This window comes from Protopterus annectens, chromosome 13.part0 (assembly GCF_019279795.1).
Source record: "Protopterus annectens isolate FY-2018-M chromosome 13.part0, PAN1.0, whole genome shotgun sequence".
Taxonomy (NCBI): Eukaryota; Metazoa; Chordata; order Ceratodontiformes; family Protopteridae; genus Protopterus; species Protopterus annectens.
The window spans coordinates 776466292-776493965 of NC_056747.1; the positions used below are offsets into that span (position 1 = coordinate 776466292).

General features: G+C 39.9%; 1 protein-coding gene across 6 annotated transcripts in view; it reads left to right on the plus strand.

Annotated features, from left to right (window-relative positions):
• Nucleotides 1–27674, plus strand: part of ABR (ABR activator of RhoGEF and GTPase) — a 2680879-nt gene that overhangs the window by 2045106 nt on the left and 608099 nt on the right. For all 6 annotated transcript variants that reach the window (XM_044054480.1, XM_044054482.1, XM_044054481.1 and 3 more), the window contains one exon: nt 9603–9724. In XM_044054480.1, coding sequence (XP_043910415.1) covers nt 9603–9724 — 122 coding nt within the window. The remainder of the gene's footprint in view (nt 1–9602; nt 9725–27674) is intronic.

A 27674-nucleotide genomic window follows, 5' to 3' on the forward strand; every position in this document is an offset into this window, starting at 1 on the left:
ATTTGTCTCTCGAAGCTGGCCTTTGACGATTTTATGAGTGCCCTTAGTTTTTTGCTAATACTGATCAGAGATGCCTTCCCTTTTTGGGATTTTGCTCTATCATGTAGTAGCTTCCTCCTTCTATTGTATAGTTTGTTTATGGCTGGGGTCCACCAGACAGGTCGTCTGCCTTTGGAGGATTGGGTCTTGGTTTTATTTGGGATTGCATGATCCATGCAGTCCTGAAGGTGTTCATAGAATGCATTTATAAAGGATTCTGCGGTCTGGGCCGTATTTTCCACAGGCCCGGGGGCTTTGAAGGATTCCACCTCGGTTTTGAGGAGTGAGAAATTTGCTTTAGAGAAGTTTTTCACTGTGGTTTTCTGGGCAGGGGGTGGGGTCGGGATGTGAATATCCAGTGAGATCAGTTTATGGTCTGATCTTACCAGTGAGGGATACACTTCTGGTCTGGAGCATAGAGTCCCCATGTTGGTGATGATCAGGTCCAGTCTGTTTTCCTCTCTTGTGGGAGTGGTAACAAGTTGTTCCATAGCATTTGAGTTTATGAATTCTAGGAACCTTTGGGCAAGGGTGTTGGAGCTAGAGTAATGCTCCCAATCTATGTTTGGGTAGTTGAAGTCGCCCAATATAATGGTGTTCGGAGAGACCTTCATATTTTCCAGTGTTCTCAGGAAGGCCGAGTGGGGTTCCTGGGTTTGGGAGGGTGGTCTGTAGCAGGCTATAAACTGGAAGGCAGTTTTACCCACTGTTAGTTGCACATGGATAGTCTCTGATGCTTTGTGCTTTGCCACCAACCTTGAGGTGTGGGTTTCTTTGATGAATATCGATACTCCCCCTCCTTTTGTGGTTCGGTCCAAGTTTTGGGGCCGAAAAGCATGGTATGAGGTATAACCTGGTAGTGCTGGGGTGCTCTCGGGACCCCTGAACCAGGTTTCTGTTACTGCACAGATATCGATGTTCTCCATGCTAAGGAGAGTTTCGAGTGCATGCATCTTGAGGTTTAGACTTCTAGCGTTGAGTAGCATTACTCTTAGTTTCTTATCCCTTGTGATACCTATGGAGGTGGGTTTGTCTTTTGAGCCTTGCCTAAAAAAGGCACTATGGGGGTAGCAAGAGCCTTTGCCAATATCCGAAAGCCCAGGGGTGACAGGTGCAAGCCGTCCCTAGCAAAGCATCGTGGCTTGTCGTGCATATCATCCCAAGCTGATAGGCATTGGATCCCCTTTGAATGACACCAATACTTAAGCCAATTGTTGAAATTGATCATCTTGTCTTCATACTGTGGCATCATTCTTGGTGAGGGTAAGATGCTACTCAAGGTCAGGGTCGTACCAGCGTGGGCTACATGCTCAGAGAGCTCCTCTATGTCTCTTTTCATGTAGTCCAGGGAGGTACGTCTCAGGTCATTCACACCAGCATGGACAATGACTGAGTCATATTTGTACTTGCCTTGGAGTGACCTGAGTGCTTGTGTTATGTGGCGGATCCTAGCACCAGACAGGCTGCTCACCGTGACCTTCTCCTTGTTCAGCCTGGTGAGCGGGACGTCAGTGTGCCTGACGATAGAGTCACCTATTGCAAGTGTATCAGGTGTGTTGTTTAGCCTTAAGGGCTGTGACTGTTCGGCACACTGGCTTTGTGAGATATGTGTTGCACGTGTTTTTTTTTGGGGTAGCGGTTGCTTGGGTGTGTGCTTTGGAGGTCTCTGCTGCATAGGCAGATCTTTATTTAGAGCCTCCAAGTATGCTTTTGTGTGATTATGTGTTTGGTTTGCTGTCGTGGTAGGTCTATGTGAGACTGGAATAGTAGTGAGTGTGGTTTCCTTCTCCTCCTGACTGGTTTTGCCAGTACTGAGTTGAGAGAGCTTAGCCTCCAGTTTGGCTATATGGTTGCATCTCTCACATGTGTTGGAATTTGTTGGGAGGAGGAGAGGGTTGTCTGTGTACATGAGGCAGTTGTAACATTGCCTCAAGATTCCCATATTCACCAGCTGGACCAGAGAAGAGATTGACAACTGACCTTTGGACATGCTAGAATAATATTGGGAATTCCTTTATAATTGAAAACAAGGGCCAATGGGGAGCGAGGGTGTAGTGCTTTTAATTTTTAGTGCTGACTTATAATTGCTTTAGTGAGCAAGTGCCAGGTAACAAGTGCAATGTGTTACAGGTAACTTAAATGCAAAAACGACAAACAGTAACTTTCTTTCAAGCGAAGCAAGGAAATAAGTACAGTAAGCAATGCAGATATCACTAGGGATCCACAGAAGCAATGAGAAGCCGCGTTTTAGGTGGAATTAGCGTTCCAGGGAAATAACAAGCATACAAACAAAGCTAGATTCAGCAGGCCTGGATCTAGTCTATGCTACAGCAAACAAGGTGTACCAATTTCAGTAAGAAGCAGTTCAGATATACATGCACTATAAGCCTTTAACCAGAAATTCCCAGCTCAGAAGGGGAGAGTCCAGCCTCTCCTCCCACAATAGTGCAGACCACGAACCCTCTTAATGTAAAATAACTGGCCTGAAAGCCCAAGTGCTTAAACCAGAATTTATACACTTTTAGAATAACAGACACTGAGCCCTCAATCAGCAGTTCCCAACTTAGAAGGATGTAAGCTACCTGTTCTGCCACTATAGTGCAGACCACAAACCCTCTCAATGTAAAACTGGTCTGAAGCCCAAGTGTTTAAACTAAAAGGCTTAGAATGAGTTACACCAAGCAGTAATAAATACAATTGAGAACGTTTAAGATGACGCAAAAGCAAAATAAAGTAGGAAGAAACACAAGTACAGTAAAAGCAGAAGAAATCTTTTTTTTTTTTTTTTTTTTTTTTTTTTTTTTAGAAAAGTAGCAAAAGCATTTCATTGAACTGAATGCAGTGGCACTGTGTAGAGTACTGTAAGGCAAGTAAAAGGTATATGCCCTTTTCCCCACTGTAGTGCGATCCTGGAGTTAGTATATATAGTTAAGGGGTGTGTGGGGGGCACAGCCCCCCACCTTGTTTGTTTTATGTTGTATTTTACCAAAACCGTCAGAACATTTTAAACAAGAGACATGCATAGTTGCAACACCAGTGACTAACTCTCTCCAGAAGACAATATATAGTTAAACTAAGTGGGGGGGCTACACTCACCACTGTAGGGGACTGTGCCACCCACACCCCCCCTAACTATATATACTAACTTGAGGATTACACTACAGTGGGGAAAAGGGCATATAACTTTTACTTGCCTTACAGTACTCTACACAGTGCCATATATACTAACTGCAGTTCAATGAAATGAGATTCAGTAAAATGAGTTTTCAGTAATTTGAGTTTTCAGCGAAGTGGTCGGGGTAAAATGAAATTCAATGAAATGAGATTCAATGAAATGAAGTAGACCCATATATATATATATATGGATCTACCTTACTAGATCGACAAGTTAAAACAGCGAAAACGACTTCACCGACGCCAGAAGATCGCAAATCACTTCACCGACGCCAGAAGATCGACAAGGCAGAAGACCGATGGAGGAAGACACCGACGCTGAGAACACTGCGATGGGGAAAGGATGTGTAAGTATGCGGTAGTGACGGACGATAGGGTGCGAGTAAGGTAAGTGTGCGATGTTGACGGTGTGTAGGGGTGTATAAGTGAGTTAGGGTTAGGCTGGGTTAGGTAAGGGTGCAAGGTAAGTGCGATGTTGGCGGTCTGTAGGGGTAGGGTGGGATAAGTGAATTAGGGTTAGGGCGGGTTAGGTAAGGGTGCAGTAAGGTAAGTGTGCATGTTGGTGGTCTGTAGGGGTAGGGGTGGGATAAGTGAGTTAGGTTAGGGCCGGGTTAGGTGAGTGTGCGATAGTGACGGACCTTAGGGTAAGGGTTTGGGTTAGGGTTGTAGATAGTTGTGTATGTATGGGTTAGTGTTGGTTTGTAAGGATTTTGGTGTGCTTGTGTTGTGTGTGTGGGTTTTGGATAGGGGATTTGTTTTGTTTGTTGGTATGATGTGTCGGGTGTATGCGATGTCGTGTTTGTGCACTGTCAATCTTCTGGCGTCGGTGAAGTGATTTGCGATCTTTTGGCGTCGGTGAAGTCGTTTTCGCTGTTTTAACTTGTCGATCTAGTAAGGTAGATCCATATATATATATATATATATATATATATATATATATATATATATATATATATATACACACACACACACAGAGACACACACACACTCCCCCCCCCTGCAAATGACCTTATAGAGCTTGTCTCCCACTGAGCGTGGAAGGGACCACATACCATGGAGCTGACCAAACAAGATTCTAGGGGCCCCAAAGTCAGGGCTGTATTGGAGTAAAGGAATCCCTGTGGATGCCATGGTTGTGGTGGCAGCCACCTAAAAACTAGCCAAACAGAGTTTTTCTGTCCACCCTGCTAACAGAGAGTTTATGACATTAGACAGATTTGAAAAGCTTGTTTACGCTTCAGTGACCTTTGCCTTGTGGTTGATCAACTACCTGACGCATTTTACTAGATTACCTCTGTAATTCTACTCTAGGGTCCATGTCAGCAGAGGAAGAGAAAACTTACTCCTCCCAGCTGGCCACCCTACAATCTATATCCAATGCGTCCATGAGGTTAATGTCTTTTGCTGCTGAAGGTTCCTCACAGGCTGCTGGTTTGGCCATAGCCATAAGGAGACATGCCTGGATGAGATTGTGTGATTTTTTGGAGTCCTATAAATCCTCTCTCATCAATGCTTCTTTTGATGGAGCTTTCCTCTTTGGGTCCAGAGTTAAGAACACACTTTTCTGCAAGGTGGAAAGACCTTGTATGCTGTTGGAATCTGTTTCCCTACTCCGTGAAGACCTTTCTCTAGGAATTAGCATGGTGTTAAGAAGATAAGATTCTGAAAATCTCAAGGACCTTTCCATGACTCATGTGGGGACTTTTGTCGCAGAGGCAGAGGGGGAAATAATAATGGAAGACACAATCCGTGCAGCAGAAGGGGATCTGTAGAACTAAGGGTCTCAGAATTCTTTCTCTGAGAGGTCTTTTCAGCAGTCTTGAAAGGTTGCCCAACCATTCATCCCTGGATGCAGTTGTGGGGCACTTTTACTTGCACCCAAATGCCTAGACAGCCATCACCAGGGATTCTTGGATGCAAAGGATAATATCCAGGGAATACTTCATTCCCTTTTCACAAAGCTCCTCACAAAGGAGACATCTCCTCGATGTTCCACCAAATCAGAGGGAGTTAGCAGCATTAGAAATCCAGAAGCTGCTGGAAAAGAGAGTCATCCAAAAGGTCCCACCAGACCAAGCAGGATCCAGAATTGACTCAAGGTTCTTTTTAGTGTCAAAGAAATAAGGGGACCTGAGACCTGTTCCAGATCTCAGCATCTCAATTAATTTTTGAAGAACTCCAAGTTCCAAATGGTCACATCTCAGTCCATTTTACGTCTTCTACAGAAGGACAACCAGATGTGCTCTACTGATCTTCAGGATAAGTACTATCACATCAAAATAAGCAGACGCTCTTGAAGATATCTGTGCTTTCAGCTGGGAGCCAATTATTACCAGTTCAGAGCCCTGCTCTTTAGTCTCACCACAGCCCCCAGGGTGTTCACAAAATGCATGGCAGTGGTGGCAGCTTGTTTCAGACTGCACTGATTCAGAATGTTTCCTTATTTAGATGACTGTCTCCTTTCCGCACCAACCAAGCATCTCCTAGAGAAGGTCAGGGATTACTTACTCCAGTTGCTTCCATTCCTAGGGATCACAGTAAATCTTTCCAGATCCCAGCTTCAACTAGTTCATGTCTTGGCAGTTTATAGGAGCTCACCTGGACACAGTCGCACAGTTGACATTCATACCTCAGAGCAGAATTCATAAGACTGCCTAAGATTGCTTGTGTCACACATTCTAAACCAATACTATCCTCCTGTGAAGCTGTTTCTTCAAGCCTTAGGTTCGATGGCTGCAGTGATCACCGTATTACCCATGGTTCGCTCTCACATGAGGATTCTTTAGTGGATATGTCAGTACAATAGCCGATACTTTGACATCCATTAAAGTATCCTATAAAGATTTCACAAGCCTGCAAGGATTATCTACTTTGGTGGATCCAGTCCAATGAGCTTTGTTAGGGACACCCGTTTATCTTTCCTCCCGCGAAGGCCACACTGTAACAGTATGTGTGTTGCTTAAGGACTCTTAGAGACAATAAATGCAGGAGTAAACAATACAGTGGGCTTTACTGAGATCTGTAAATACCCTGTATGAAATAACAGAGTACAGCTGCACTTACAGATAAAAGCACAAAGCATCTTAGGCCATAAAGATTAAAAATAAGTAAAATTCTTCATAAGCGGTGTGATTAATACATAGAACACCATGTAAAAGGAGTAAAAGCAGCGAAAACAATGGTGAACACCAGCCACACTAGTCAGACACTCAGTACAGCCATCTGAACACAAGAAAGGGAAATATCTTTCAAGGGCTTATGAGCAGAACTGTGCAAACGTACAGATTAAAGTAGGCTAAAAGGCTGTTATGGTTCTTCAGTGCTGGCACGTTATATTTTCATTGATGATGATAAATCTGTTACCAGACCTATCTGGAAGAGGACACAGATGATTTCAGATAACACTACCATTACACAACACAGCTTGGATACCCACTACATGCAAACACACACATATAACACAACAGCTGTTCACTTACTTAACCCTAACCAGCAAATTCTCTAATGCATGCATATGCATCCACGCCTGCACACTAAAACTATCTCCTTATGTAATTGTCACGTTAATGTGCAAACACATACACACACACCTGATCATTCAACAACACAGACGTTTTGCAAAAGAAAAAATGGACAGTTGGTAAAATGTATAGGACCCCTCTCTCTCTCTCTCTCTCTATATATATATATATATATATATATATATATATATATATATGTGTGTGTGTTTGTGTATGTGTATATATATATATATATATATATATATATATATATATATGTCTACTTTGTTTCTTTGAATCTCATTTCACTCAATTTCATTTCACCTCGACCACATCGCTGAAAACACAAATTACTGAAAACTACTCATTTCACTGGATCTCATTTCATTGAACTGAACGCAGTGGCACTGTGTAGAGTACTATAAGGCAAGTAAAAGGTATATGCCTTTTTCCCCACTGTAGTGCGATCCTGGAGTTAGTATATATAGTTAGGGGGTGTGTGGGGGGCACAGCCCCCCACCTTGTTTGTTTTGTGTTGTATTTTACCAAAACCGTCAGGACATTTTAAACAATAGACATGCATAGTTGCAATACCAGTGACTAACTCTCTCCATTAAACAATATGTAGTTAAACTAAGTGGGGGGGGGGCTACACTCACCACTGTAGGGGACTGTGCCCCCCACCCCCCCTAACTATATATACTAACTTCAGGATCACACTACAGTGGGGAAAAGGGCATATAACTTTTACTTGCCTTACAGTACTCTACACAGTGCCATATATACTAACTGCAGTTCAATGAAATGAGATTCAGTAAAATGAGTTTTCAGTAATTTGAGTTTTCAGCGAAGTGGTCGGGGTAAAATGAAATTCAGTGAAATGAGGTTCAATGAAATAAAGTAGACCCATGTATGTGTGTGTCTATATATATATATATATATATATATATATATATATATATATATATATATATGTGTGTGTGTGTATATATATATATATATATATATATATATGTGTGTGTGTGTGTGTGTGTGTGTATCTAATAATCTGTGCAAATATATATATATATATATATATATATATATATATATATATATATATATATTGAGAGAGAGAATGTATCTTTCAGAGTAATGGAAAATGTTGAACAGATAGAAAAGTTAATCAGCATCCTAAAACATGCACATCGATAGTCCTTGGTCAGTTAGTCCTGTAGTTTTAATTTTAATTTATATTAGTGAGGTTATCCAAAGCAGTAATTTCTTTGGGTAACTTGTTCCAAGAGACTGGGGTCAGTTTGCCAAATAATTTTTCACAAATGGATAAAGAAAAACTGGGGTATGGTCAGCTTCAGGGTGGCATTGTACCCCATGGAGTAAGGACTGTCAAGCAATTAAAAATTATTGGCCAAAGGAGGGCAGTACCTATCACTTAATAGTTTAAATGGTGGGTATTGAGCAGGTAAGTAGCCCTGGCAGGGACCGGAAGCCTTTTAGCCACTGTGTTGGTGCTACAGTGATGTTCATTAACACTGGCCAAGTGAATACATTTAGGAATCTTGTTTTTGGTGGTCTGTATTATTTTGTGTTATGACCGGTCAGTGGAGAAGTCATGGGAAGGGAACATTAATGGCAGTGGCCCATTTGTCTGCAATTGTAAGTATTTTGGAAGTAATGTAGGCAGGTGTTTTAAAACTTTGGAGGTGATCATTTCTGTGTGATTTTGAACAGAAAAAGGTATTATCTAGAAAGATATCAAGACATTTCTATTGTTTTGAGAAGGGTAATGGAGTTCCATAATGGTATGTTATGCGTGGGATGGGGATATTACTTACAGTGGATGTATTAGTGATAACTGTAAGTTTATTCTCACAAAGTCAATTCCAGATGGAAGAGAAATTGGCTTGTAGAGAGTTGGCTTCCCAAGAAGCTAACTTTTTGGGCTACTGTAAAGACTAAAGCCATCAGCTTACAAAGTTGTAATAAGGTGAGGAATGTCCCACAGAAGGTCATTAAAACAGACATAAAAAATAAGATGACCTGAGGCAGTGATGCCGTAATGCTTAGAAATCACAAAAATAGTGTTTGTAAAGTAGTTTTTGTACCATGTGATTACTTGTATCTTGTTTTATTCGTTTGGTATTATGGAATATAGGAGTTTGCTTGCTGAAATCTGCAAAAGAAAAGGTTATGGCAACTAGAAGTTTGCTTGCTGAAATCTGCAAAAGAAAAGGTTATGGCAACTAGAAGTTCCTGTCGAATTGCTAAAGGTAGTTTCAGCGACTGGAAGTGGATCGAAGTATGTTTGCTGAAAGTGCATTCATGAGCAGTGAAAGTTTACTTCTTTCTCCACTGTTGTATGATCTTAGGGGGGTTGGTTATATAAATTTTGGGGGGGGGGGTCTCCCCACATAAGAGGTACAAGAATTCTTCTGATGTCTGGTGAAATTCATTTCAGTGAACATTAACTTATGTTCACTGAAAATCCCTACAGTGAGTCAACTTTAACCCAACAGCTAGTTAGTTTCTTAAAACAAGTTTTCTTAAGGTGAGCTACTGCTGTGTAATGATCTGATCTATGAAATGAAGATGTCTACTTTACTGTGAAATACTTACAAATTCTGACATCGAAAATATGCAGTGTTTTTCCTGTTTGAAGCGTTCCCTTCTACAGCTGCATAAATTATTTATTTAAAAGTGTTTTACATGAACATTGATATGACGTTAGCAAATGCGCATAATAAATATATGATTATTAATCTCTGAACATCTCTGGTTTCTGGGCATTGATAAACCTGTCATATTTCCTGTTATATTGGTTCAGTTTATGTATCTGTCCAATTGTTTGATGATTGTTTTAAAGTATTTTTTTAATATTTTTTTTCACAGAGTCGCCAGCTAGTTAAAGATGGATTCCTTGTGGAATTGACTGAGGGCTCACGAAAACACCGTCATGTCTTCCTGTTTACTGACCTCCTTTTCTGTGCCAAAGTGAAGAAAACTGTTGGAGGGTAAGTATTCATTAAGAGCTCATGAATAGAGATAGTTATGCCCTAAAACAAGAGTAATGTTACTTTCTGTTCTAGTTTTGATATGTACTGCTTACTACCTCAATATTTTCACTTTTTCTTCTTCTTTGTGCATTATTTCACGCAGTCAGTACCTGCAGGTGGTCAGTTTTGATCAGTATACCAGCCTGGTAAACAATGAAAAATAAAATTAGTAGATTCAGAAGTGGAAAAGGATGGGTGAAAAAAAGATATGTTTAGCTCTTCCTTGTATGCCTTTACTGATGAGGCAGAGTAGTCTGAAATGTTACGAAGGTTTATGAGGGCATACTGCATTTTGTGCAGGGGATAAATACATGTAAAGGAGTAAGTACTTGCAAAGGGATAAGATGATAAATACATGCAAGGGGATAAAGGGATAAATAAATGCATGGAGATAAGTACATGCAAGGGGATAAAGGGATAAATACATGCATGGAGATAAGTACATGCAAGGGGATAAAGGGATAAATACATGCATGGAGATAAGTACATGCAAGGGGATAAAGGGATAAATACATGCATGGAGATAAGTACATGCAAGGGGATAAAGGGATAAATACATGCATGGAGATAATTGCATGCAAAGGGATAAAGGGATAAATACATGCATGGAGATAAGTACATGCAAGGGGATAAAGGGATAAATACATGCATGGAGATAAGTACATGCAAGGGGATAAAGGGATAAATACATTCCTGGAGATAAGTACATGCAAGGGGATAAAGGGATAAATACATGCATGGAGATAAGTACATGCAAGGGGATAAATGCATGCTGGGAATAAGGGAATAAATACATGCATGGAGATGAATGCATGCATGGGGATAAGGGGATAAATACATAGGTTCATAGGTATATTCATAGGTTCATACTAGGCTATCTGCCCTAGGGCATTTATAAGCCTAGCCAGAGTGTGTTTGGCTTTCGCCACCCATTTTTTAAATGAATTTTGCTATGCCCTTTTTCGAGGTTAGTATACTGTGCCTCTGTCTACAGTGACACAGAAGTGATACCTGGGGTAAACCTACTTTCTCCCATCCACTCATCAAGATTCCTCTTGAAGACAGTAAATACCCTTGTCAGTCTCAAACCCCACACCTTGGACTCACCAGTCTGCATGATGTACCACTAAGCCACAGCATATATGTAAAGGAATAAATACATGCATGGAGATAAGTACATGTAAGTGGATAAAGGGATAAATACATGCATGGAGATAAATATATGCAAGAGGATAAGTGCATGCTGGGAATAAGGGAATAAATACATGCATGGAGATAAATACATACAAGGAGATAATGGGATAAATACATGCATGGGGATGAGAGATAAGTGCATGCATGGGGATAAATATATGTAAGGAGATAAGGGGATAAATACATGCATAATGGGATAAAACATGCACGGGGATAGGGTATAAATGCATGCATAGGGATAAATATATGCAAGGGGATAAAGAGATAATACATGCATGGAGATACAAACATGCATGGGGATAGATACATGCAAGGAGATATGGGAATAAATACATACATGGGGATAAATGCATGCCGGGAATAAATACATGCTTGGAGATAAATACATGCATGGGGATAGATACATGCAAGGAGATATGGGAATAAATACATACATGGGGATAAATGCATGCCGGGAATAAATACATGCTTGGAGATAAATACATGCATGGGGATAGATACATGCAAGGAGATATGGGAATAAATACATACATGGGGATAAATGCATGCCGGGAATAAATACATGCTTGGAGATAAATACATGCATGGGGATAAATGCATGCCGGGAATAAATACATGCTTGGAGATAAATACATGCATGGGGATAGATACATGCAAGGAGATAAGGGGATACATATATGCATGGGTATAGGGGATAAATGCATGCATAGAGATAAATACATGCTGGCATACAGGAATGAGGAGTGGAATGTTTTAATCTTACAGGACAATGCTAGTGATCTGTCACATGTTTTGGTGCCTTAGAAAGAAATAAGTGATGTCATGAAATTAAAAAATGCTGTCTTAATATTAATGATAAAAAATCTTTGTGCATCTCTCTACTACTTAACAAAGAGCAGCTAAGGTAGCTTAAAGATCAGATTCCCATTAAGTACCCTGACAGTGAAACCACAGACTCTCTTAAATATGAAGGAAAAAAAAAGCTGATTGTTAGACTCCTGACAAAACCAAGTGAAACCTAGAATAATGCAAAACCATTTTTTTCACAGAGAGGCTGCACCTCACGCCCACAACTTTTATTGCAATGCTGAGGTCATGCACCTTTTGAAATAAAGCCATTTGTCAAGGATCAGCAACCTCTCAGTACAATTCACTGATGAGATTATGGCTGTCAGATTTTTTTTTTCATCTTTAGAGATGTCAGCATTTTGAATATCATCTGTTTAGATGGAATCCCTGAAGCTGTTTTGCCAGCTGTTTGCATGGCTTACATAAAAATGGAATAGACTGCTTTGCATATTCATGCTTATACCTGTGCTATTCTTTTATAGTTATAAGAGCGGGTACCCCTAAATTCTTGTTGATTTTGTCTTAGAATGTTGTTGTGTCCCCCAAGTTTGTGATATTTGTGACAGAAAAAGTGAGGATAAGATTTGGTTACCTGATTCACTGTTACTGCTCTTAAACATTGTGTGCCACGATACAGGGCTGGTACACCATGCAATGACATGCCATTGCCCTTTGTGATTCACAAAAGCTTGTATAGAGTACATCCATGTAGAAAGTACATATGCATATGACTTCTCTCCCAGAACTGTATGGTAAGATCAGACCATAAACTAATCTCACTGGATATTCACATTCCGACCCCACCCCCTGCCCAGAAAACCACAGTGAAAAACTTCTCTAAAGCAAATTTCACACTCCTCAAAACCGAGGTGGAATCCTTCAAAGCCACTGGGCCTATGGAAAATGCGGCCCAGACTGCAGAATCCTTTATAAACGCATTCTATGAACACCTTCAGGAATGCATGGATCATGCAATCCCAAATAAAACCAAGACCCAATCCTCCAAAGGCAGACGTCCTGTCTGGTGGACCCCAGCCATAATCAAACTATATAATAGAAGGAGGAAGCTACTACATGATAGAGCAAAATCCCAAAAAGGGAAGGCATCTCTGATCAGTGTTAGCAAAAAACTACGGGCACTCATAAAATCGTCTAAGGCCAGCTTCGAGAGAAAAATTGCACAGGACACTAAGGATAATCACAAGGCTTTCTTTAGTTATGCTAGGAACCTGGGTGGGAATTCCCAGATATGCTCAGAATTGATCCAAAATGACAAAAAATACACCGAACCCACAGACATTGCCAACATCCTAGCTGACAGGTTCAGTGCAACCCCCCCCCCTCCCCACCAAAAGGGCAAATATCTATCCCAGCAGAGTGCTGCCCCCTTGACATCTCAGATGCTCAGGTAAGAGCCGCCCTCTCCAAAGCAAAAAACACAGCATCAATGGGACCAGACGGTGTCCCGGGCTGCGTCCTACATGAACTCCAAGAAGAGCTAAACCCAAACATAAAACTACTGTTCAATGTCAGCCTTACCACAGGATATGTACCCAAAGAGTGGTGTACAGCAACAGTGGTCCCTCTCCACAAAGGTGGTGCCTCAACGGATCCTGGAAACTATCGCCCCATAAGCCTGACTAGCTTGGTCTGCAAAGCTATGGAAAGGATCATCATGGACCTCATAAAAAAAGATATTGGCGACCTGCAGACACTGGATCCTACCCAGTTCGGCTTTGTTAAGGGCAGATCCTGCCTCTTAAACCTGGTCGATTTCTTTGAAACAGTTACCAAGGCCATTGACGAGGGGAAGGTGGTCCACACAGCCTACCTGGACCTTGCAAAAGCCTTCGATACAATACCCCACTCGGGCATTATAGATAAGGTCACCAGCTTAAATATAAACCCCTATGTCACTAGATGGGTTGCAAACTGTCTCAAGGACAGAACTCACATGGTTAGAATTGCTGGAGCCATGTCAAACTCCAAACCAGTTACAAGTGGCATCCCACAAGGCTCAGTCCTGGGACCTCTACTGTTCAGTATATATTTCTCGGAGGTACAGGCCAACATGGAAGGACTGTGGCTGACCAAGTTCGCAGATGACTGCAAACTGGGAGCTATAATCGACTCTCCAGCTGACACAAGCATCCTCCAAAAGGGCCTCATAGAAACAGACAACTGGTGCCAGAGCCATTGCCTCAAGCTAAACGCCAAGAAGTGTATAGTCATCCCCTTTGGAAAAAACAAAGTGCCCACAAATTACCACATAGGTGGTAATCCATTAAGTACGGAAGAAGTAATTAGGAACCTAGGGACCCAAGTTGATAGCAATCTCTCATTTGACAACCACGTGGCCAAAGTGGTTAGAAAAACATTTTATATAGCCCACCTAATCATGAAGGGATTCACATCTAGATCAGGGGAGGTCATCGTGCCTCTTTACTCATCCCTCATCAGGCCCATAATTGAGTACAATGCCTCTTTTGGGATGTACCTTACCAGACACATGCATCAACTGGAAAGACCCCAAAAGTACCTCACCGAGAGGATCAAAGGGCTCAAACAGATGCCATATGCTGCCCGGTTAAAGAAACTCCAGCTCTACTCAGTGGCATACCGCCTGCTCAGAGGCGATCTGTGCCTGACGTATAAAGCCATGTCCAACCCGGAATTAATAGACATGCTGCACCTCAGAAAATCCAAATCCCATCGAGCTACTCGCTCAAGAGACTTGAACCTCAGCACTGAAATAAATAGGACATGCTGGAGGGACAGATTCATAACCCAGAGGCTCCCTTCACTCTGGAATAAAATGCCAGTCCAGGTTAGGCAGAGTCCCTCATTGACTCTCTTCAAGAGGAATCTTGATGAGTGGATGGAAGATAGTAGGTTTACCCCGGGTATCACTTCTGTGTCACTGTTAGACAGAGGCACAGTATACTAACCTCAAAAAAGGGCATAGCAAAATTAATTTAAAATGGGTGGCGAAAGCCAAACACACTCTGGCTAGGCTTATAAATGCCCTAGGGCAGATAGCCTAGTATGAACCTATGAACCTATAAAGGTAGCAGCATCTGCATATGAGCTGATCCTAGTGGAGTAACTAATGAAACCTCAGCCATTTATTAGCAGATGGTATTATGCTTTCCAATGCAGTGATCTTCTTTCACTGGTGATATATTGTTATACACAAAACTTAAATTTAAAAACAGCACAGTTACATGGTAGGAATAACCCTACCAGCATTAGAGTACCCTGTGATACAAACATCCCTGCAAACACAACCACACTGGTTCTGACCCCTCACAGTGATGTCCCCAAGCTCCACCCAGTGGGACCTTTAACACCATCGGATGTCCAGATCTCCGCACAGCCATATTATTATGGTAATGACCCTTGCTTTGCCATTATCCTTAGTGAGTAAAGTATCTTCATGGATTACTCTTAGGCATGATGACAGGATACAGCACAGCAGGGAAGGTTTACAAAGTATACCTCACCATATAGGTCTTCACTGTTGTGTTGTATCGTGTTATGTTGTGCTGACATATAGAGCAGTGATCAACCGTGACCTGGACACTAGAATGAGTAGTGCAAATTAGCATATTATGTGCTTCCATATACAGTTAATAGTTTAACTTTTATATGCCACCATTCAGGACTGCAGTTTGTGTCTACAAATCATAATCATGAATGCCAGCATACTAAAAACAGAGTGCAGAATTCTCGCCTACCTCTCCACACTATGTTTGTGTATGCCAGGTCCTTTGTTATTTTAACACCTTTCTGAGTGAATAAGTTAAATACATACAGTGGCCCTAATTTTGGACCTTCAGTCTGATTATTGTTGTCTTTGTTTCTGATACATAAGCTAAGCAGGCAGTGTAGTGACTGAATGTATAGCACAGTTACCTGGATGGTGGAAGATTAGAAGACTGTGGGCTCTGTTCCTCCACCACGTATTTCCAGCAGTACTGACTCTGCAGTGCAGCATAAGGGTAAGGTGCTGCACCCCTAAGTATGCTGCAATCGGTGGTCCCTTCTGACCAAGATGGTAGGAGCTTTTGTGGATATAAAAGATTGCATGGCACTTATAAAAGGAGTAAGGACAATACCCCAAAAGTCTTGCCAAATTTCCCCCAGTCATCAGTCTGAATATCATTTCAGGATTCCAGTAAAAATAGGCCATAGGCCTGGTGGGACTAATCAGGTAAAAAAAAAACAAAGTTGAGAACAAAGAAGTATAACTGGAATGTGATCGAAAAATTCTGTGAAGTAGTATAAATGTATATCTAGGCAAGCATTTGCATGCAAGTGTGCAAATGAAGTGCATATGACACCCGCATAAATGGGTATAACAGTAAAAGAGTTCAAACTATAGTCATTTCATTTTCCTTGGAAATATGGAAATACTGTTGTTTAGTTATCGAGTATGAAATCAGGTGAAACCACCGTAAAGAAAAAGCAGCTACATTTTCCTTTAAAGCATTTCAGCAGTACATGACTCCCATGTGTAAAAATGTGATCAGTAAAACAATCACTTGGAATGGATTCTAATGGAACTGGAGTGTGTAAAACAGCCAATCAGCACGACTGCCCTCAGGCTGGTAAGGTGGGAGCTGCTGCTGCTTTCACACTTGAAAGGAGATTAATGAAGTGTGTTGAGGTTATTTGCATAATCAGCAAGGCTTTGTTGTCTTTATTTTAGATGGATGAGAAGGACAGATGAAACAGAAAGAAATGCTAGCTGTGTTTGAAGCTCAAGAAGTGTCATCTTTTTCCACTTGATTATGATGATATCCCCCTTCACCAGGGCCTAAAGTGCATTTGTCAGTGTCTGAGAAAGAGGAGAAATTGAAAAAAAATACATTTTCAATGCCCTCTGGAGTCTTTGTGCTGATTTTTCCTGCTCTTTTGAGGAAGTTAGCATCAATAAGGCGAATCAGCTTTTGTATATCGATTTTTCATCGTCGCATTGAATTTTCAGAATCTGGCTAGAACAGGTCAGCCTTTTCACTGATGATACCAAGAGTGGGACCTAATGTTATTTGCAGGTGGAGATTTGTGACAGGTGGGCATCAGTGCAAAATTATTTGAGGCTATTAGCTGTACTGGGGAAGGGGTGAAGGAATGGCTTGTTTTAATAGTACCCTTACAGTACAGAGGAAGAAAATGATCATACCCAGGCTGAATCCTTCCTTGTCTTCTAAAATGGCAGTGGTAAAAGGCACAGGATTGTTTTGCAGTTTACTGCGGTTTGAGGCGTGTGAGGCTGGCTCAATCAGATTGAGCCAGTGACAGGTTTATAGAGAAACATGGGGTGAGGCATCACTAGTTTATAGTGTTAAACAACTGGTAAGTCTAGGATATTGTGGGAACAAGTCAACGTACCTGCACCAAACCAAATTACACCACAGTCTAAACATTACTAACTCAGATTCAGGGTCATTGTACCAAATTACACCGCACTCTGAACATTACTTACTCAGATTCATGATCACTGGACCAAATTACACCGCAGTTTGAACATTGCTTACTCAGATTCATGATCACTGGACCAAATTACACCGCAGTTTCTACATTACTTACTCAGATTCATGGTCACTGAACCAAATTACACCACAGTTTGAACATTACTTACTCAGATTCATGATCATTGGAACAAATTACACCGCAGTTTGAACATTACTTATTCAGATTCATGGTCACTGAACCAACTTACACTGCAGTTTGAACATTACTTACTCAGATTCATGGTCACTGAACCAAATTACACCACAGTTTGAACATTACTTAATCAGATTCATGATCACTGGACCAAATTACACCACAGTTTGAACATTACTTAGTCAGATTCATGATCACTGGACCAAATTACACTGCAGGCTGAACATTATTTAATCAGATTCATGGTCACTGAACCAAATTACACCACAGTTTGAACATTACCTACTCAGATTCATGGTCACTTGACCAAATTACACCGCAGTTTGAACATTACTTAATCAGATTCATGATCACTGGACCAAATTACACTGCAGGCTGAACATTACTTACTCAGATTCATGGTCACTGAACCAAATTACACCACAGTTTGAACATTACTTAATCAGATTCATGGTCACTTAACCAAATTACACCGCAGTTTGAACATTACTTAATCAGATTCATGATCACTGGACCAAATTACACTGCAGGCTGAACATTACTTTATCATATTCATGGTCACTGAACCAAATTACACCGCAGTTTGAACATTACTTACTCAGATTCATGGTCACTGAACCAAATTACACCACAGTTTGAACATTACTTAATCAGATTCATGATCACTGGACCAAATTACACTGCAGGCTGAACATTACTTACTCAGATTCATGGTCACTGAACCAAATTACACCACAGTTTGAACATTACTTAATCAGATTCATGATCACTCTTTTTATGCTCTAAAGATGTTCCTCGAGTCTGAATGCTTTAAAAAGGTCTCCACTAAGAAAACTGAAAGTACGTTTTTCATCATATCTCTTTCTTTAGTAGTAATGCATTTCCATCATTCTGTGTAATTAGTGCAGATAGTTTACACTCCAGAATAACCCATTATACAGTGCCATAATTAAATGATTTTGTTTTACAGCAGGGCAGCCTTCTTCACACAGTGACATTTGTCTTACCATTTTATGACATAATGTACTGTCACTGCATCACAGTGACTGTTGCTCTGAATTTCTGATTTCACTGAGTGTTTCAGTATGTCTTTTGCATGATTTCTTCTGAATTTTTATTAATAGCAAACTGTTAGATAGATTTCTTTTGTTAACTTTAAATGCAGTGCTAAAAAGAGCTGCTAAATGGTTTGCTTTTGTTAAATCTCTTGTTCCAAGCTAGAATGTCATGTGGCCTATTGTGCAGTGCTTTTATTAATTGTCTACAAATAGAATTTCACACTTGAAAAGCTAGCAGTGCCCCTTACACATTCTTTACCTACTGACCCATATTTAATTTGAAATTAGTGGCCTAATTAGCTTTATAGAGGCCATAAGTTTAAGATGGCTTCCCCTTACCCTGCTTTACCGACTTGCACAGTGGCTGTGTGAGGTTGCACAGAGCAAAAATAGTGTGCATGGATACTGTAATCTCAGTCACAGAAGAGAAATAGAGGGAGAGGTTTGCATAATGTTTTCTTTACATGTGGCAGGCTTGGAAACTGAATTAACAAGACTAAAAGTACTTCATAATACAAAAATGAAGCTTGGGTGTTGTCATCCTTTAACTCTGCTCTGCACCATGTCTCAGTGTAAGTATACTCTCTTCTAGGCTTGCTTCAGTATGTTTTTTTTTTATTTTAAACAAGAAACATCATTATTAAATTATCATGTGTGACATATGCAGTCCTTAATTTTTATAAATGAAAATAAACCATAACGACACAGTCTCAGTTGTAAACATTATACATTAAAAACCATGCCGACACAACTGTAGCTGTAAACATTATACATCACCTGTAATATATCCAGTCATTGTTAGTCAGGCATTACATAGTTCATTCAATTCCTGCCTTCTTTTAACCTACCTCGTCCTTCCTCTGCATGTATTAATCCCACACTTCACATTTTTTCCTGTGACTTAATCCTACCCTGTTCTAAAGATCCCAATTGCAGTTATTTTCTCTCTGTTACTATATTCACTACTTCTAGTGAAGTTGGTTTAGACTTTGATTTCCATTTTCTAATTGCTTTTTTGGCAGCCACCATAATTAGACTCAGCAAGAGCCTACTTTGTCTAGGCAATTCCGATTCTATATCATAGCTCAAAAAATAATTTCCTTATTTACACCAATTTGTTCACTCAGCATCTCCGACAGAGCAGTCTGCAGAGAATCTTTAAAGTTTGCCAGCTCATTACACTCCCAGAAAATATGTTCCCAATTACCTCTTTCTTCCTCATCACACCTCCAACATTTGCTGTCTACCTGAGGAAAAATTCTTTGGAGTCTACTTGGGGGTATAAAACTACCTCTGTAATTATTTCCAAGCAAGGATCCTAAATCCTGTAGACCTTGTTGCATATTTGGGAGACATGCATATATCTCCCATTGTTTCTTTGTGAATTGCTTATCTAATCTCTCTTCCCAATCCTTTCTAACCTACTCTGATTAATTCTTATAGTTATCATGCAATATTGTATATGCTGTACTAATTATTCCTTTCTTAATGGTGACTTATGTTCTAGATTCTACTAAAAACTCTACCAGTGCTGGTCTTTTGTTTAAGACCCCCCCCCCCATTTTTTTCTCTTTGCCTATACTCTGATATCACTCCTTGATAGGGAAGGTAATGTCTAGCCTCACTCCTTGATAGGGAAGGTAATGTCTAGCCTGTAGTCCAAATAAGTTCTTGGCGACTTCCCATTCTATTACCTTTTCCTTTCTAGTTATTTGCTCCCAATACCTTGGCTCCTTTGCCAATAAATTCTAGCAGCCCCATCTTGGGCTTGCACCAGTATGTTGTATGGTGGTCTTATGCTCCTGTAGATGCCCTGTTGAGGTAAACCTAGTGTTGATGGGCTGTATTCCTATTTCATTAAATAAACAAACAAACGTTGCAGTCCTGATAGTTTCTCCAATGATCTAGACACTAGCTATTCAGGTTCATTAAGCATAATAGCAGACAATGAAAAAATTCACCCCATATCACATCCATTCTTCTTCACCAATGATACTGTTAAACCTTTAGAAGAATACTGTTCTCATCACTGTGGCTGTAATAGTAAACACCACATTAGTCAAACACTAAATACCTTGTTTCCTTGCAGCTTTCCTGCCCCCAGTTACAAAACTCTTAGAAACCACAGTTTCCAACTATCTCCTGTGCCATGTAACAGGCTTTGGACTTCTGTGTCTTGTAAAGCAGACTTTTCCCTCTGTCCTTAATACCACTTCTGTAGTGATAATATGAACAAATGAGATTTACTGACTTGCTGATCTTGAGTCTTTGTGTTTGTGGCCTCAGACACATTGGACTCTGTTCCTCGCCCTTTTTGTTTTAGTGATCTACCTAATTGCAACTTTGATAAGTCCAAAACCATGCTGTCCTGGCTCTCTTCCCTTCAAACTGATTTCACAGACAACTAATTATAGCTGTTCTAGCTTTCTTGTTTTTCCTACAATTCTCCAAGTATCAGTGTTTGGACCACTCCTGTATCATCACACTTGCTTCTTACCATTCTAACTTGAATGCTTGTACTGTTTGATGATGTGATCCAGGTAACGCCAGATCACTTCCTAACTCTATCAATCCCACATGTACAAGTCTCACCAATGAATTGTAAATTCATGACTTAAAAACAAAAGCCATTTTTTTCAAAGCATTGAAACAGTAACATTATAGTATTATTTGACTAGTCCAAAGTCATTCATTTTTAACTTACTTAAATTTTTATTTGGAAAAAGTAACTGGTAAAATTAGGGATAATTACATTATCTCAAAACTCTTCAGTGTAAAGCTAGAGCAAAACTTGCAAAGTTTGTTTTCCTGGCAAAAAAAACAAGTGCTGCCTATCTGCCTCTGCATGCTTACAACTGATGACAAGAGAGAATTATTATGATTGGGTCTTCAGTCATAACCAACATGTTATAAGTTTGAGAAATCAATAAATTTGTCTCAGGAGCAAAGCAAAATTTACCTTAGATAAACCAGCAATTTAAAAAGATGATATGCACTTAATTTTGTCACACTTCAGCTCTGTCAAATGCTTCCACCACTGTGCTATGGAGGCTGCCATGTGTGCTCTAATGTGAGACTGAAGCATGACATCTCTGAAAAGTGCATAACATAGAAAATTATGATCAGGTCTATGATCATAACCAGCATGTTATGTGCTCAAGATATGGATGTCAAGAAATTCATCTTGAGAGTGACGCTAAAGCAGTGAATCTTGACATCCATGTGACAAACACACAAAATGCAGAGTTGTGATTGGAAGGACCCGCCCATGATTCTTTGTAGTGAATGGAGCTTAACCTGCTCCCATGTACTACAGTAGTCAAGCGTGGAAATTGTTTCACAGGTTAGAAAGGTGCAATATACGTGGCCCTGCTACACAGAGATTGGGCTCCATAGGACAGTGGCAGTAAGTGCAGGAAACACAAGCAGCTTTAAAAACATGTCAGAAACTTAATACACCCAAATGTTTTTTGTTCTTTACCCTTTCCAACATTATTCTGGGGGGCTTGCTGATTTCTGTTAATGTTCATGAAAGACTGCAACTTAACAGTGGTGAGGAGTGCTTAGCAAATGCTTAAGCAACTTTTTAACAGAAAGTTGTTTAACAAGCCAGGTTTAACAAAGTTTTATGGCATTATTGCAATGCTTTGTGCAAAAGTTGTTGTGCACTTTTCTGCCGTCAAAAAAGTGTATAAAAAGCTTTTCTTTTTGCCCGTTTCTGAACTTATTATAGAAACTGCTATCTTACATCTGTCTACCCCAGCGGAGTGATCATTGCACTGCCCTCTGAAGAACCGACATCCTTTGAGTACACTTGCAGCACATTCAGTCTTTCCAGCTTTATGTATGTGTGCGTTTGTATAACATCTGCTGTCCATGTTTGCCTCAGACACTTTATATTATGTGGTCAGTTGCATCCGCTGCTCCTGTTTTTCTTCACGTCTGTCTCTCATGCAGTAAACTTTTTTTGCTCTTGAAAAAGTCTACTTTAATACAAGACCCAAACTCTGAAACAATGTTCTGCACATTTGTTCAGTCATTTAAAAGCCATACTACATTTGCCAAGTCAATAAAATATTTTCTAGTGGACAACGCATCTTAACTGTTAGCAAACACGTTAAAACTAAGGAATTCTGATGAGCAACTGATCTTTCTGTATATTTTTCTGCATTTTATTATTTTTAGTGTGATATGATATGCTGTTATCATTTTAGCGCTGTTTCTTTATACCTTTGGGTTATGTTTGAATATGGTCCATATTGATCAGTCTATACCCAGATCCATTGGGTTAGACTGTCTGTTGCTCATTGGTTAGGTAGAGGCCACATTAGCCTCCTAGGTAAAATTTAATTCAAATTTGCCCCTTGTTAATGATTACTTTATTGATTCTCTATTTTTTTTTGCACTTGTTAATACAACAGTAGTTTAAGTTATTAACATGACCTGCATTGTTATACCCCTTCATCTGCACTGGCCAGCATGGAGTCTCAGTCGTTTTTTCCTCTTATGTAGCATCATTATGGCTCATACTTAGAAAAAAATTTTGCTGCCTCACCATAATTCAATATGTGAAAGGTGCGAGTATTTACTTAACTGGGAGGCTTCCTTCCCACCCCACAACGCATTAAGTAAGCACAAAACATACACACTCACACAAAACTAAACCAGGTTCAGCTGAGGTTGTTAAGAGAGTCCCACCTAAACCTCCCTGGCTGAAGAAATTAGTTCATATAGTTAGACACACATCTTCACCCTTCACACATGCAGCCACAGTACACAAACCTCTGAGTGTTACAAGGGTGCAGTCTCCAAGCCCTTATGAAGGAACGATGCTCCATCTAACCACAGTAATATTTTACTAATAGGTGACTTTATTGTCAGTTGTACAGATACTGCCCTCACTAAGTTAGATAAGAATAGGGTGACAAGTGTTTTTTTCTGGAGCCAGCATGTGGGATGAAACAAGGGCTCTTAGATCCCTATATCTTGACCAATGAAATTATGACATGATAGTGGTCAATGTGGGGGTGAATGACCTTAGATACTCTTCTCAGAGGGATATGCAGAATAATATGATTGACCTTGCTATACATGTCTGAGGCAGGAAAGGCACTGGTATTGAGTGGTATTTTGCCATCACCCAGAATTATGCTGAGATTCAAAGACAAGATAATCGGCTTTAATAACTGACTATGTAGTTGGTGTCATTCTAGGGGGATCCAGTATATGTCACCTTGTGATGAGATGGCTGACAAGCCTTCCTGCTTTGACAGGGATGGTCTTCACCTCTCTTACCAAGGATTTTGCATTCTGACTAAAGCATTTGCTGCTCCCTTAGTGTCTTTTGTAGACCGACTCCATCTGCTAAACATTCCAGCCTAGTAAATTCTAACTTGAAACACATTAATGTGGCCTCCCTCACTGCCAGGATTCTTAACAAAAAATGCCTGCACATGAGGATTTCCTACAACTTGAAAACATTTATATACGCAGTTGTATAGATATGATTATAGTGTCTATCATGTCTTCAGACCCTTTGGCAATTGTGGGTGGGAGTATCTGTATTTGTCAAGAACAGTATCTGATTTAACAAGGCAGGATGATATATATATATATATATATATATATATATATATATATATATATATATATATATATATATATATAAAAAATGTAAATATTCGTTTGTTCAAAATCTTAAATCTCCAAAAGTACTTCACCGATTGCTTTGAAATTTTCACACAGTGTTGCATTCGAATACGCGCGGGTTTTTATATATCTACTATTATATAGATGTCACACGTTGCATTCGAATACGCGCGTGTTTTTATATACCTACTATGGATTCTATATATTTGTATACAAATATGCAATTTTATATGTTTTTGTTATAACTTTCTTACTTCTTTTTCAGTGCAATCGATCTGCTTTATTTCATCCGAATAATGCCTCGCAGAAGATCAAACTTAGGTCGTCGTACTCGCGGAGCGGGAGCAGTGCGACGAGTAATTGCAAATCAAACTGAGGAAGAACGGGCATCAGCGAACGAGCGAAACAGACAAAGAATGGCTCAAATACATGCCGAGGAAGCAGCAGAGCAACGTGCAGCCAGACTTGAGGATGCACGGTTGCAAGCACGGCGATCGCGTTCTGCAGCTTCAGATCTGCTTCGTTCTCCTCGATTGACACCAGCGTACGAAATAAATGCTTGCCTGAAATACTCTACTCTGTGGCGATACGTAAAGATGATAAAATTAACTACAAATATGCGTGTCCAGCTGCAAAACGATCGATCAGCTGAGATATTTTCACATCAATTGCTGGAAATTGGGAACGGAAAGGTGCCGGTTGATCTGACCTCAGGACGAATTTCATTGCCTCATAACTTCTGCAATTTAGTGACGTCAAAAGAAGAATTGGTTGAAAAAGTATTTCCCAATATTCAAACCAATTATAAGAATCACGATTGGCTGAATGAACGAGCTATTCTTGCGGCCAAGAACAAAGACATCTACGAACTTAACAATATTATTCAGTCTAACATTCAAAGCGAGGCAGTCACATACAAGTCCGTTGACACTGTTGTGGAAGCAGATAAAGCGGTTAATTATCCAACAGAATTTTTGAATTCACTCGATCTGCCAGGGATGCCACCGCACGTACTGCAATTGAAAATCGGCGTGCCAATTATCATGTTGCAAAATATCAACCAGCCAAAGCTTTGCAACGGCACGCGGCTTGCAGTAAAAAAGTTAATGAGCAACGTCATAGAAGCAACAATCTTGACAGGACCTTTCAAAGGTTAAGATGTCCTCATTCCTCCCATTCCTATGATTCCAACGGATATGCCATTTCAATTTAAGAGATTGCAATTCCCAATTCGATTGGCGTTTGCAATCGCCATCAACAAAGCTCAGGGCCAATCTTTAGAATTGTGCAGTTTAGATCTATACACGGATTGCTTCTCACATGGACAATTATATGTTGCGTGTTCTAGAGTCGACAAACCAGACAATCTCTATATCAGCACAGACAATGGAACAACAAAAAATATTGTATACCCACAAGCATTGTGAAATTAAACATATTAGAAATGTGCGCTTTCTCTTTTCTTTCTTTTCCATTTAACCAGACTGAGCCACAGCAACGCGTGGCAGGGTACAGCTAGGTACAGCTAGTGTATATATATATATATATATATATATATATATATATATATATATATATATATATATATATATAGTGAGAGAGAGAGATGTACAGGAAGTGGCCATATTCTGAGCAGTAACTGATTTTTCTGTATTTTATTGTTTTTTTCATGTTGCAATATGTTGTTCACATTTTATCTGTGTTTATTTATGTCTTTGGATTATTGTCTGAATATGGTCCATCTTGATCACTCTGCATCTAGATCCATTGGGTTAGACTGTCTGTTGCTCATTCATATTACCTATCATTTGACCATCAAATTTCTTCAGTAGTTTGGAAAGCCTTCTATTTGACTCAACTAATTTCCAAAGGCATCTCCAGTAGATCCAAAGAAGTATTAATTCCCCTTTACTCATATTTCATCAGACCCATTATTGAATATAATACACCGTTTGACGTGTTTGGGATTTCTCAAGTTGAGTGATATGTTTCAACAAAGATTTATATTTAAAAAAAAAACAGTGCCCTCCAAAATCTTAGTTATCACAACAGACTGGCAGCCCTCTCTCTATACTCTGTCTCTAAAAGGCTTCTCTGTGGAGTTCTGTCTAGACTTTCGAGCCATGAAAAATCCAACCATCTTTGACCTCCTTTTCCTTTACAGAATAAATGATGCTTCAATTACTCAGTTAAGGGAACTAAACCTTCAACAACAGATAAGAAATGTTAGCATGATAGATTTCATATCCCAATGTATCCCTCACGTCTGAAATTAACTTCTGCTATGTGTCAAGCTGGGTAACACCCTTACCTCCTTCAAAGTAAACCTCAATAAGTGGATGGGCAGCCTCAAATTCTTCCCATCTATCTTGTTTTGCCCTTCCTAAGGCTGGAAGAAACTTTAGAATATTGTTTTTTGGCTAATATTGTAATGGTTTGAAACTGATTGCCTAGTATTTCCCTACGAACCAACTTTCTGGGTTAGTAAAAGGTAAAATAAATGTGTAAATAAAATGGGTGTATGAAAAGGCATATATTGTTTTGTGATTAACACACTTTAAATTAGTCACAGGATAGCGATACCACCTAAATGCAAACAGCATTCAAAGATGAAAGCAATAATCATTTAAAAAAGTGGTTTTGTGTGTGTGGTGGGGTCAAGTCTCCCTGCAACCTCCAATGTTGGTAACTGAAACCTCACAAACCTCACTGTTTATATATACCAGCCACAATGCAACTGTGTCTTGTGGTAAAGAGAAATCCTTGAGATATTGCACCTCTGATCTTTTTAGACAAAATCCAGTATTCATACACTAATGAACATACACAAAACTGTTGCCCTCTATTCTTGACTAAAGCCTGACCCTTAAGTGAAATATATACGTCAGTAACTAAGTTATCAGTCTGAAGTTTCTGCACATGTGCAACTCCATTCAGTCTTAGCAAAAAAAAACATCAAGTTAGGCTATGGCTGTACTCAGGCAGGTATGAGCATTACACAGTGGATTAATGCAAGATAATTGCAGCCAAGATCTAATGCAGTCTGCAGTGGTAGCACTATAAGCCAGTATTTACAGTATATACCAAATCAGTGTAGATTTCTTCTTTTAAAAGCATCTTTATTACCGTCAGGAAATTGGTTGTTTTGCAAAGGAACTTGCACATGCCGGATCCAGAATGAAAGAAGGTGTAACAGTTCCCAATGAATGGGGATGCACACATTTGCTGCTAGGGGGAAGGAGTTAGGGAAAAACAATTTAAAAATGTCCCATGCAAATGTAGCCCCTCGTTCCATGACAGAGAGGGATGAAGCCCAAACTGTTGTGCTGATGATCCAAGATTGATTATTGCCTCAGGATTTGGAGACACCAGGCAAAAAAGGCTGGGAGTGAGCAGTAAGTAGCTGTTTTCCCATACTAGGGAGGTGGCAGTTGATCCAGCATTGTGTAGTGCCAGTACTTACTGGAGAAAGAGGCACATAACGTGAA